The sequence below is a fragment of the Camarhynchus parvulus genome, chromosome 14 (genome assembly GCF_901933205.1).
Source record: "Camarhynchus parvulus chromosome 14, STF_HiC, whole genome shotgun sequence".
In the NCBI taxonomy this organism is placed as follows: domain Eukaryota; kingdom Metazoa; phylum Chordata; class Aves; order Passeriformes; family Thraupidae; genus Camarhynchus; species Camarhynchus parvulus.
The window spans coordinates 11,345,523-11,359,484 of record NC_044584.1 but is presented as its reverse complement, the minus strand read 5'-3'; the positions used below and the strand labels follow the sequence as shown (position 1 = coordinate 11,359,484).

Sequence of the window (13,962 nt, the reverse complement as noted above, 5' to 3'; positions counted from 1 at the left end):
GCCCGTAGCACGGCCTCTGCCCTGCCCTTGTGCCGTGTGGGTTGTCCTGCACCCACAGGAGCTGGGTCTTGCCTCGGGAAAGCAGAGAGGCGAATGTGTCAGTGCTGGTAAAACGTTAAATGAACACAGAATATCTGTTCTCAGAGCACTATCCCGAAGCAAAGCCCCTGGGCTTCTCCCAGAGTCTGGGAACACGGAGATTGCAAAGCCGGGGGAGCAGCGCTGCATTCTGCACTTTCCCAATGGGCTTATCTTCCCAAAGTACTTTATAATGCCCAAAGTAGGCATTTTGCATTAAAATGGCCATTTTTGGGTAGGAGTGAGGCTGATTATTCTAAGCCAGCACCTGCAGCACCCATGGGTTTGGTGGTGCCATTAAACCCCACTGCGACGGTGGGGCTGAACCTGCTGGGCCGGGCTCTCTGTGCTCTGCACTGGGGCATCTGTGGGTGTTCTCAGATCAAGCTCCTTCTCTTGGTCCTTTATTTTTCTCAGCCTGAGTCACTCAGTAATCCTTGAGGGTCATGTACAGCTTTTAGTTATTTTATTTTATTTTATTTTATTTTATTTTATTTTATTTTATTTTATTTTATTTTAATTTTGCAGACAGTCTGTGGGATTTAATTGCTCATAGAGGAATCCACTATGAAAAACGGATTGTCTACTAGAAAAGTATTGTCTACTAGTAAAAACAATGGTTAATTCAGTGCATTCTACCTATGTTGAAATATTTTTAATTATTATTCTGGTACCTTTTGCCCAATAAAGGGTTCTTTTGTCAGTGAGAACCTTGCACTTGACTTAAAGCTTGAGAGGACATGACAAGAGTGTCTAAAGTTCTTGCTTGTTTTAAAACGTTAGATTTCACGTTAAACAAATATTTATTGCATACTAACTTTTGTTTTTTCAAACCTAAATAAATACCTTTAAAAAGAATGTTGCTTTAGGAGGAAAAAAATATTTTTAGGATATCCTGGTAAATATTGTACTTTTTTTTAACTTTTAGAGCATGAAGAGGAACAGCCTCAATTTACAGATGATCCTCAGTCAAAAGAAGATCCTGAATCAAAAGAAGAATCAGTGAGTACAGTTCAAGTAAAAAATCTGCATAGAGATGGATTGAAAATATTTTAAACAAGGAGATGTGAAAATTAGGTACCCACGGGGTAGACTCATTCATAAAATAAAAAAACTATGATTTTTCAAACAGCTTATTTGAACCAACAAATGTAATATTCCAAAGAATTGCTGGTATTTAAAGCAACTTGGGTAATGCTAACATGAAAAGTTTATTTTCTTTAAAAGGTGAATGTCACGACTTCTGAACAATGTGAAAGAGATATTTAAGCTTCTGAGTGGAAAATATTTATTCAGAGAATGCTACCAGTATTAATTTACAAATAATTTCTATTTCTTACAATGGATAAAATATTTTAAAAATTGTGATATCTCACCATATTCTGTAAAAGGGAGTCATGTACCTTCTGTTAGGTTTGGATTATTTTATTGTGCTGAAAACTGCAGAAGTTTTTAAAGTGTAATTATATTTTTTCAAGTATTCAGAAAATAAATGATACAATATTTGAATTACAAATTATAATTCCATACTTTTAAACTGACCTTATAATTGTTTTTCTGTTTAATTGGTTTGTATGTTTTTGTCTAATCTATTGGGGTATTTAGACAGGATACATTTCTTTTGAGCAGGTGCCTTTGGAAGCAGAAATTTCTATGGAAAAACTTTTTTCTGCCCCTGCACCCCAATATCTGCCACCTGTACTTGGGGAAACTCCCCCTGGAGAACCCCCTGATCCAAAAAAATGTAAGTAGGAGTATATTATCTTGAACCCTGCTGTGATTATTTGTCTTGCATATGGCAAGGATTTGTAATTTATTTAATTTAGAGTGTTAAGAGCACCAACACCTTTGCTTGTGTGGAATTTTCACGGTTTGGCCTCTGGTCTGAAATCAGGGAGCCAGCTTGGTCACTTGGTCAATGGAAGAAATACCAAATTATGCATTACAAACCAATAGCTTTGGCCAGCTAAGGTACTTCTGTGCTCTTCAGAATAAGTGACTTTTTATTTAGGCACTTAAATCAGAAATGGCAGGCATTTCTTCCTCTGATTTAATAATGCAAAACTAGGATCAATAGACTAAGTAGACAATTGAATTTGAAAACTGCTGTCAAAATTCTGTCTTTTCCCATCTGATTGCAGACAAAAATGGAAGCAGCTCTGAAGTTTTGTTCTTCCACTTTTATAAATTCCTATACTTTATAATAAATTTACCAAGCAGCAGTGTGTTTTTATTATGCATTTTAGCCCCTCATTTTGTCTTCTCTTCCATTAATTCTTGCTCATTAGGAATTCCTGGTGCAAGTCAGAAGCAGTGTTACCCTTGCCTTCTATATAAATAGTGTCCTCCCAATTATGAGCATTTTCTGGCAGTATATTAACTAATGAAAGGTATAAAGCTGAGAATAAATTCAGTGTTTCAGCTGTGTTGCCAGAAGAGAGCATTTGTGTGATTTAATCTTTGCTGATCACACCAAAACCTGAATATTACCTGAATGGGGAGAGGTGCCAGCCCAGACAGCCCTCTGAGAGGGGAAAGGTTGGGTACATGGAGTCATGTTAAAATCTCTGAAGGACCTGGCAAGTATGAAGCAATTATGACAAAGAAATCACAGCACCACTAAAATATAACCTTTGGTTTTTCCTCTGTCTAGAAATTCAGTTTTATGACTAACTCTGCTAATGCAGATTGTAAAGGGCATGAGATACCAAAGTGGTCTAACTGCAGCAGCACTGAGTTCAGCACAGGCTAATTTCTTCTTGTCAGGGTAAATTAATTCACAGAGCTTTTCACTTCTGTGACTAAACTGCTTCTGGTGTCTGAGTTTCTTCACTTAAAACTGAATCTGACATCTCTGAGGCACACTGAGTTTCCAGTGGTGGTGCACATTTAGTTTGAAATTTACTCAAGTTTGTGTTATGTTTGTTGAAAAGTGAAGACAGACCAGTGGCTGTCTGTGAAGGGAATGAATCTGCTTTGTCCAAGCTGTGATGGTATTGAAAAAATGACTGGAACTGACTTTAAGATATTTAATGGTGGTGTTTTTGTGAGATCCAAGTGCTTAGCTGTGAGTGAAGGCTCTCCTGTTTTGCTCAGGTTCTCCTCGAGAATTCTTGGAGTTTTACATCTTCCCAGTGCTCCTGCCAGGACTGGCTGCACTTCTGCATGAAGTAGAGAAGGAGAAGTGTTTAGAGGTTAGTTTGTAGTTTTCATTTCAAATCACTGGCAGGAAGTTACAGCCTTTTATTTCATAGGCAGTATTTTTTAAATTTGGTCTTTTGCAAGAAAACCATCCATAATAATAGGATATAACATATCAGGGTTTTTTTTTGGATCTGGTTTTAAATGTTATTTTCTCCAGTAATTCAGAACAGATTACATTCTACATGAACTTGATCCTTATAGAAAACCCACTTATGTGAAGAGATGCCCTGCTGCTGGGGAGCCAAGCTCAGGAAAGCAAGCTGAGGTCAGGTGATAGTTTTCCACTGTGACCTCATTTCTTCCTCCTTTTGAACAATAACTAGGAAAACAATAGCTCTTCATGCTTGCCATATAATCGAATATTTATGGTATTTTCCATTGTTGTCCAGGTGCTTGAACTTGCACATTCTGTTTCCTTATCTGGCACAAATATGTGATTTTTAGTTGTCCTTTAATTTGGTAAGAAATTTGTTGTTCCATATGGATTTGGAGGGAAAAAACCCCAATTGTATAATTTGGGTTAAAATGGCTAAAGAAATAACTTGAACTGAATTTCAGGATCAAAAGCAGAGTCCTTACAAACCCAAAGTAAGAAGAGGGAGAAAGGAGCTTGTGATAAACACATTGGAATACAGCTTCCAAAAAAGAGAGGACAACAAAGATTCAAAAGATTCATGGATTTCATGAGACAACAGGACATGAAGAGGATTAATTGTGATGAAGCTAACTGAAATCTTGAAGGATGAGAAGAGAATACTGGGTTTGAATTCTGGCTAGACATGAGTCACTAAAGCCTGTAAAGGGCAGTGGTAGAGAATAAACCAGTGGAAGATAAATGGAAGAAGCACTGGAAGGAAGGGAGGAATGATTGCAATCAATGTTGAATGAGCCCTGGAAAAGAGAGAGGGAATGGTGAGAGACAATGAAGAGTGGGATTTTGATGAGAGGGACTAAAGGTTTTCATGTTTGGAAGGGAAATTAAGATGAATGAGAAGAGCAGGAAAAGTTAAATAGGAAAGCTTTTGAGCAATTGAAATTGTGTTAAGGAAATCAGATTCTGGGCCCAACAGGGGAATTCAAAGAGACCAGAGAAGGTGCATCCATGTCTGGAGAGGAAGGTTTGTACAATCACATGGGGAAGTCAGGAAAGGGAAATGGTTATGCTGGAAGCAGGGATTTGTGTAGGAAAGATCTTTTTTGAAAGGTGGTAAAGAAACATAACAATTTATACATTTAATTTAAAATAGGCTCTCTTGCATTATGTGATGCATACAAAAAATCTGAAAAACTAAAGCCTACAAAAACCACCAGCTGCTAGATATATGTGCAGACTTCAAACTGACATAAATATGACAGCAGTCTGCAGAAGCTTCATTTTTAAATTAGAGATGAAAGAAACCTATTAGGTTGCCCAGTGTATTCCCTCACTGATTTTTTTTTCCTACCATAAGTTCTCCTGTGTTTTATCCCATCTGCTGTAAAATGCCTACAGGGGAAAGACTATTTTCTTAAATCTTTTCTTTCATGAGAACCAACTAATGCATTCATTTTTCAACATTAAACTGAACAATGTATAAATGTTTTTATTAGAATAACTCTGACTTTTCTTTCTAGTTAGCTATCACAGAAGGAGGAAGCTGTTTCAGCCTCTGTAATGGAATATATTTAAAATTATGATAGATCAGGGAAAGTGAATGGAAGAAGGTTTCCTAATGACTTTGCCATCTTCTGATCACCAGTATATTTTCATGATTATTACCAAGCACATCATATCTAAACTGAAAAATGGAAAATGAATTCTGAATATAAACAGTTTATAAACACATCTGCAGGTTAACAATGCACATTGTACAGATATTTCCTGTTTTTTATCCGGATTCACGCAGCATAGGAGGAATGTGTCAAAGGCAGGTCAATTTATGTAATTTTTTTCCCTTTATAAATGTTGACTGCTGTGCAACTAATGATTTAATTCACTAGCAAAATAAACTGTTTCCTGGCAAAGATAATAAAATAAAAAATATTCAGCTTGATTGAATTCCTCTCGGCTAAGAAGGATAAAATAAGATGAATTTGATTCCTTTGACTGTTTTGAGAACCCTGTTCTGATAATTTTTTCCCATTGCAAAGGAAAAGCAATTTACTTAAAACAGATTAAATTACAACTGCTAGATTAAATCAAATTTTGTTGTCAAAGTGTAGAATTTATTCTCTGAAACAATTCCCTAAGTAATGGGACCCATTTTCATGCTGTGATTGAGAATAGCTGTACAGTCACAATCAGACTCTGCTGTTTGCCTACAGATTCTGTGCAAGTCAGGATTTGTCCATTTAACATTTGAAGTGACTCATAGAAAGCTCTGCAGTGAAGGTTTTGGTCTCGTAAAGTTTAGGTGCTGTGCTTCTTGGAACAGCATTTGGTATCAGCATAAGTGTGAAAATTGCATGAGGAGCTGTTTTTCTTCCCAGCCAAGCACTTAATGGAGCCCTACCTGAACCCCAAAGCTTTGGTTGTCACAAAACAGATAATAAAGGCATGTATGGCTCAGGATTAATAACTGTTTCATGATGATCTCATCTTCTGTTCTTCTGCTTTTTTTTTTTAAGCTCTCTTTTTTTTTCTTTTCTTTTTCTTTCCCTGTTGGAGTCAGACTATATTTCTACCAAGGGTAAGATTGTCTTAGAAAATTAAAAGCTTTCCTGGGTATCCTGTAGGACTGCCCTGCAGTCCAGCACTAAACTTCACACTTGTCATCCCCAGCTGTGCTCTTCCCTGAGCAGTCAGCACCTCACACCACGTTCCTCTTCCACTTCACCTGTGGCTGACCCCCAGATTATGACATATACCATGAACTGAAAGAATTATACTATGTAGAACATTTTTCCTGCCTCTCTGTTCACATCTGAGCATAATGCATAGAATAAAGTAATTTTTCAATTTTTATGTTTATTGTATTTTCCTTAGCAAGTTGCAGTAGTATCTTCACCTCTTACATTTTAATCAAGACTTCAGCCTCTTTTGTGACATTAAGCAGTTTCACAAAAGCTTTTGACCAGCGTGAATTTTTTTCCTAAGAAGCAATTATTACAGCTGAATTTCCTGTTTGATAGAGCAAGTGTTGGGATGGGAGCTCAGCTTGCTTTTTTAGCTCAGTGGCTGCTGTTGTGATGAAGCACTTGGTGCCCCAGGGCTGCAGGGCTCAGTGTCTTTTCGGGTTCACTGTGACTTTGTGCATCCAGAGCACATCTCGTGTCAGAGGGGTTCTGAAGGTACTGATCAAGCTCTTCTGTTATTCCACCCAGAACTCCATGTTCTGTTCTCCACATTATGGTTACTGTGGCTTGTGATATGCAGAATGAGCACCTGTATCATTTATCCATTCAATCTGTCAGGATAGAATGTCAGAGGAAATGCTTACAAAAAAAAGGATTTCCTGATCCATTCTGGGTTTATCAAAATTCAGGCTCTGATTGACTTGCTGTGGTACTGGCTGCATGAGTCCCCAAGGACAACCTGCTGCAAAACATTTTGCGAAATTCTCTTTGTTGGTTAAGATTGAGAACTGGGAGCAAAGGGCACAGATGTTTTGCTGTGAAGCTCCAGGTTTTGAACTTTTTACCTGGTTCTCTGTAATGCCCATGGTTTCTGTGGCTGTGGACAGACAAAAGCCTTCCTTTGGTTTTGCCTTCCTTCCTGGACCACCCAGCAGATGATTTGGTCAGAGCAGCCACTCAATACTCTGCTGTGTGTATTCACAACATCTTCAAGCTGGTTCCATGCAGGAGGAGCCAATATCCAATCAATGTTCCCTCTGTGTTGTGGAAGAAATGAAGTATTTTGAGTGTGATAATAGAACTTTAAACAAAATGGCAAGGAATTTACAACACATTTTCATGTATGAATAAGTTCTGTTAATTTCTTCACAATGACATTGCCACTTAGAGCACCATTCAGAGGTCTTTGTTCTAGATATACTGCAGTAAATATCAAGATAATATATGTAGAATTTTCTCACTCATAGTTTGTCTTGAAATCATTCCACAAAATTTCTAAAATTTTGGCTGAGCCACTGACTGTTGGCAGTAGCAATAAAGAGTAGACAGAGTAATGTACTCTATATTTTATTTAATAAAAAGCAGTCAATTTATCTTATACATCTGACCAATCCAAAAATAATAAATAATTTGAGACTGTCTTCTGTCTTTAGGAAAAAAGAACCAAATTTATTCCCACTGATTTCCTAACTGAATGGTTATACAAGTAAGTTATTCATGTTTCTTGCTACTAAGTATGTTCAGTGATTCCAAGGCACTAATTTGCAAATTGAGTAGCTGAAATTTAAATTAATATGAGTTGTTTTTCTTTTTCTTTAGCAATAATCCAAAGAGGAAAGATGAGTCATTCACAGAATTGTTTTCCATTCCTTTTGTTAAGGACTGGCTAAAGGACCAGTAAGTTATTGCAGTACTCAGAATAATTTTTTTTCCTTTTATTCTTTTGCTATCCCAAAGAAGTAATAGAGCCTCAATATGTTGCAGTTGTGCCCTCAAAAATGCCCTTTACTGTGTGCAGCAAAGAACTATGTGATAGTTTCAAACTGGCCAGGGTATTACTTACAAGGTATTTTGTACCAGAATTGTTCACAGATAAATTCATTTCAAATTCCTAAACATTTTAACTGTAGAATGAAGGACATTTGAATAGACTGGTAGTATTATGAACATCTTTGTACTAAGGAGTAAAACAATTTTTTCAGTGCTACTTCCTCCTATGGAAATCCTTGAGAGTATAGTCAAGAAATTCTTCTCTAACTGTAAGCAGCTGCTTTCGAAATACCTATAACAGTCCATGGCATCAGGATGCATTTCTGCAGACATTTATGACTTTGAGAATGAGCACTTGTTTTTGGCAGCCTCAATCATATATTCCTTGTTATTTTCTTAGAACCAAACAGCACAATAGTTATGAGAGAAATGCTAAAGTCCTTGAGACTGCATTTACTTTAAATACAGCTGCTGTGTGAGAAAAGCAAAGGATTGGTCCACAGTGAGGAAATTAGACACTAACAGGGGTCAGATTTTAAAGAAAAATTTCAATTTGAAAACTTAACTGGAATCTGGATTGGTAATTGGTGAAAACATAGGGATTAATATCTGTAGATACATTTACTTTGTCACATGATGTAAGTGGAAATTGAGCGTTTTTGAATTCTTGACGTGTGACACTTGGAACCTTGAGACACCAATGGAGCAAGAGGAAAGCTCCTTATCACAGACCTTTGTGGGTAAGCTGGCAATTATGTTAAAAAGGGTGAATTTTGATTCCCTGAGAGGTGGTCAGAGCTGTGTAGGACATTTCTGAGTACAAGATCCCTTTGGAGAGTGACCCCTTTCATCTCAGCTCTGGTACCTTCAGCCATCAACTTGCTGTTCAAACCTGCCTCTGCTGGGACACATCTGCCTCATTCTGTCAACCACAGTTCTTGCCAGCAAGATGCCCATCTAAGGTTGTGGTTTGGTGCTTTGTAAAGTGAGCATGAGCTGCAGCAAGGTTGTTGGACCCCTTTCTTCAGCACACAGAAGAGCCCTTGGTCAGTTTGGCCGTTTTGGTACCGTGGGTTTGTGAGGATGGATGGTTGTACCAAAGATAAAATCTTTAAGATCACAGTTTTAGAAACATTTCTCTTGGAGGTAAAGCTGAACAAAACATTCCCTGCTCTCTCCTGTTCACACCCCACCCTGCTTTAGGCACCCTAATACCACCTTGTCTGTTTGGTAGGATGCTTGATTATTCTGATCAGGGCCCTACTCTGAGCTAGGAATCTCTGCCAAAATGTGTGAGGAGGGTTTGTACAATTATTGAAAACAGATCATTTCTCCAGTCTGCTTCACCTTGAAGAGTGGCAAACCTGTGTATTGGCACAAACAAAGGATTAAAATGAAGGGCTCAGGGCAAGGTGAATAGAACAAATGAGCTGCTAAGATAGAGAGGTGGTGGCAGGAACTGCTTTAGTCAGCTTTGCCAACAAGAGAAACACACTGTGGAATCACAGCCTGGATGACTCATAGCTTCTGTTAGTGGTGCTGCTCCTAAATAACGTAGTGACAGCTCCACAAGGACACTGGAGTGTCAGAGTCCCACTTAAGTTGATACACTTCATCTTAAATCCTCTAAACAGCTAGGCTCTTAAAATAATAATTATTAAAATTATTATTAAATAACTACTTTTAGTGATCTTATCCTAAAATTACAGATTTAAAAAATGCTGCTTCTGAAGTAAATATTATTGGAGCAAAGTGAAAGGCTGCAATATTAAATAAGAATAAAAAAAGAGAATTTATTATTATGTCCTGGATGTGTCATAAATAGTTTATTATTATATCCTTCCAGCTATCACACTTAAAATGTAATTGATTCTATGCTTTTTATTGCCATTTCCATTTCTATTTTTAAAGGAGTTTTAATTTTTTTAACAGGATTAAGAATATAATAAAGACAATATACTAAAAAGTGCTGGTGAAATTTTGATGGGAAGCATCCTCATCCCAACTATTTAGATGGGTTTATCAGTGCCAAGCAGTCTTAAAGCTTAAAAAAACCCATCAAAACAAAAAACCCCCAGAGGACTATTGTTTTTGTTCTATCCGGGATCCAGCTTTTTTTAATATATTCCATACTAGAGTATGACTTTTTTGGCTCTCCTCCAGTGCCTCCAGTTTCTTCTTTGAAGCTCAATTTTTTAGAATACTCAAAGCCACAGTCTTATGAGCTTCACTTTCTGTGCAATGCATTCCTAAATGAGATCTTGCAGCCTACTTTTCCCTAATAAGGAGACCTAAATGCTGCATCAGTTTTCAGCATTTTAAATGCAAACCTTATCCCTTCCAAACATAGTTTTTGTAGGTGAAGGGACTTGTAAAATTTGAATTTGTTTCCAGCTTTAGTGTAATAATAGCTGTGACATCTTAGTATAGGTACCTTGTCTTGCACTGAGTTCTGCATGTTACCAGTAGTGCTGACAAAATATTCCATCCCTTGGGAGCCTTCAATTCCCCAGGCAGATTTCAAAAGCAGTAGAAGGAGCAGCTTCAGTGCTGACTGGTAATCTCCATATCACATGGCAGACATTTCTGTTGCCTCAAAGGACAGCTGCACCTTTCAGAGGGCAGGAAAGTGGAGTTTGAACTCAGAACCAGCCCACGTTTGGTGGGCACTTGCTGGGACACAAAGTGATGTACCCGCTCCTCCTTTTGAGGCTGCTGATAGAACCAGTGGAGAAACAGAATTAGAGCTGGGAATGTTTTGTAATCCTATAAATATGCTAATGAGCGCCACAGTTGCCTTTTGTCAGCATTTTCCAGTGTGTTTCTGGTTGAGCAGCACTGAAGCTCAGTTGCAAGTAACCAAACTCTGTGTACTGAATCAGGGCCAGGGAAAGTCAGTGAGCTCTGATTATACTCTGATCCCTCTGAAATTTTACTTTTCTGGCATAGACAGCCTGAGTAACATGGCAGCATCATTTTCCAGCCTTCTTTAGCATTTTAGTGAAAGAAATACGAAGAAACCAATCAAACACTGTTCCCCTGCTCTGAAAAACACTGATATCATAAAAGCCTGTCATGTAAATTTAATAATATGATAGCATTGTTCAACATAACCCTGAACCTTACATCCAACGAGAGAGAGTGGTGTATGGTATATGCACCTATCTTAGGAACAAGCATTTCCTGGCTTTTGAAGTTCAGATAAAAAATAATTCACAAGATTTTTTAAATCTACATTTTCTTCTTTTTTATTAGAGATATTTACTTGCTACTCAGTTCAGAAGGACACGTTTCCTGGTTTAATCTATCTGTGTGAACCAAAACAAGTGTACAGACACAGAGAAAATAACTTTATCATGGCTTTACTGAAGTGGGCAGCTAAGATATAAATGATGACTAAATTTGGAGTAGTGGCTTTTTGCCAAATATCTGTATACACATATATATACATTGATTATTTTGTTCTCCCTCCCCCAGATATTTTAATTGGGTGAAGTCTGCTGGTCTCAGCTGCCTTTACAGTTGACTTCATTGTCAGCTCTCAGATGGCCAATAGGGGTAATTTTGCACGGGTGACTGATTTTTTTTTCTTTCCATAATATGCCCAGTTTCTACAGGCTGTGCTTTCTGCACACTGCTATATTTCACTGCTTTGTGTCTAATCCAGCCATGTTTGGAGTGTGCTAGGTTTGCCTTATATGTTCTTCTTTAATTTTCTTTAGTAATTTGAGCTTTAAATAACATTTTATTGTAATAACAGGAAATCCAACAAATACATCTCTGTGGATGTTATTCTGTGTGTTTCCAAGTAAAAATTGCCATTCAAGTAATGTGGCAGAATTCAAGTTAACAAAGGAAAGATTTTTTACTTAAAAACTGTGTGTTGAAAGACTGCAGAAATTTTCTGTGTAAAGTATTTATATTTTGTAATGGTGCTTTATGGGGTTGAAGGTGTTATGGCTGTAATATCTGCTGCATTAAAAATGCTTTAATTTATGTAAAGGTTGTCAAAATGGCAATGAGAAAATGTAGAACTTATTAGTGCTTTGTGACATCTTCCTAATGCTGCTGTTGGAGCGCTAAGGGGAGTTTTTCATGTTTTCAGCATACAAAGCCTGACCTAAAGTACACAAACATAGATGGGAATTTTCCCATTGACATGAGTGGCCTTTGGAACAGGTCCATGTTTGGTTTCCTTCAGTCCAGGCCCACAGACACTCTCACAGACTGCATAAATATTGGTCCTAGGAGGGAGAAAGCTGAGGCAATGCTTTGTGACTTCCAAAATATGTGGCAAGTATGCAAGCACAGGAGAGCTGAGCTGGAGCACTAAAGTGGGCATGTCCTCCCAAGGAGAGCCTGCTGAGGCAAGAAACCCACTGTAAGTTTCAGACAGAACTGAAGACAAAAGATTCTTGCTCTGCTATTTTTTGGCATGTTCTCATTACAAAGATTTCTTGCTGTGCTTCCTCTAATTCCTCTGACATTCTGGTTACAAATCACCTGTTCTGCCTCAGTCTCCTGTTGGTTACATGACTCTGCCTCCCCACATAACAACTTGCTCATGTTAGCTCCACACTGTCTTGTCTTTTCTTCATTATAAATAGATAAGCAAGTATATAAATAGTTGGTATGTGTTAAACAGTTGAATGCATATTATCACTATGGTCACTTTGATAACACTCTCAAATGTATTTATAACATTTTAAAATTCAATTCACTATTGACAGTATAAAGGGGCTTTTATTTGGATGAAGAGTTCAGACTCCTGCAACTAGCAGGAGTCACACTTCAAGATGTCTACTTGGTTGCAGTTCCTTTTTTAAGAAGTTTAAATTTGGTTATTCCCACATTTACAATCCTTCAAAAATGTGCTCTCCCTATAATGCACTAAAATGTTTTCTTGTATATTGTAAGGATTTTTTCCCTCAAATACTAATAATCTTATTCTTGTGCATTTAGACTGTTGCAAAAGAAAATAAGTGATTAGGAATTTATTTCTGACTATGGAATATTTGTATTAATACTGAAAATGTTACAAAGAAAGGTCTCAGTTCACACTCTGTCTGACCTGTGAAAATGTTCCAGGGTATTTTTGTCAAGTGTCTGTGGGAATATTTCCCTGGAAATCTGAGAGGCTCATACAGTGCCTTTGTAATATTTGATCAATATATGTAATTGATTTTAAATACCAGGTCAGATGAATCAGTACTTCAGTGTCTGATTGCTTATGAACCACCATTTTCCTGCTTTTTGGGTAAATGACCTTAGTATTTATAAGCAGAGGTTTTTGAGACTTTTATTTTGAATCAAAACAATACATTTTCATTATTGCACACTTTTGGGGATTTGGATAGGCATGTAAGAAGAAAGACCTAAGGAAGGCAGCTGTTGCTGTAGTGTTTCTAGATTCTGTTATGAGGAATAAGAAATTTTGACTGTTTTGGAGACAAGAAAATGGAAGGACTCTTTTCCTCCCTTTTCGGAATTCTTTATGAACCCCATCTTCTGTCCATGGGGAAATCAGATACATGTATTCATTAAGAACTTTTTTCAATGCCTCCTACATTTATTTAATGCAAGTCTGTTTTGTATCTTCTGGATGTGAAATTCCACTTTCCTAATGTCATATGAATAGTGAATATCTCACAGAATCAAGATCTGTACCAGTCTGCTCAGAAAGCAAGAAACATGTTTCTGGAATTTAACTTTGGTCAGTGTCTGCTTTATGCAGATTTGGTAAAATAAAACACTTAAGAAAAATCTTTTTTTAATGCTCTTTTACAGGTGCAACTTGTGTTAAACAATACATGTATATCTCAATACATATCATAATAATGTTTCATAATAGTGTTTCATATGTGGGTTTTTAAGATTGTGCATGATCAAGGACTAAATAAGCAGAATGCAGTGTACATTGTACTGTCAGTTTGCATCTTGCAGGCATCCAGCTGTCTTCTGCCACAAATGACAGACTCCTCTTCCCCTCCTTGGCTGCTGAGGGGTGATTGCCTCTGCTCAGATCCTATTTTTATTTGACCTGCAGACAATTGTGTATATTCTCCATTTATTCCCTTAGACCAAACCGGACCTGGCATGACATCTGGTCTTTAAAGCTGTGCCATTGAAAGGATT

The 13,962-nt window shown here is 37.4% G+C and overlaps 1 protein-coding gene across 1 annotated transcript in view; it reads left to right on the top strand.

Annotated features, from left to right (window-relative positions):
• The window catches only part of IQCK (IQ motif containing K), a 33,353-nt gene that overhangs the window by 348 nt on the left and 19,043 nt on the right, over positions 1-13,962 (top strand). The window contains exons 2-6 of the mRNA XM_030958454.1: positions 1,007-1,080; positions 1,708-1,822; positions 3,175-3,272; positions 7,491-7,543; positions 7,657-7,734. Coding sequence (XP_030814314.1) covers positions 1,007-1,080; positions 1,708-1,822; positions 3,175-3,272; positions 7,491-7,543; positions 7,657-7,734 — 418 coding nt within the window. The remainder of the gene's footprint in view (positions 1-1,006; positions 1,081-1,707; positions 1,823-3,174; positions 3,273-7,490; positions 7,544-7,656; positions 7,735-13,962) is intronic.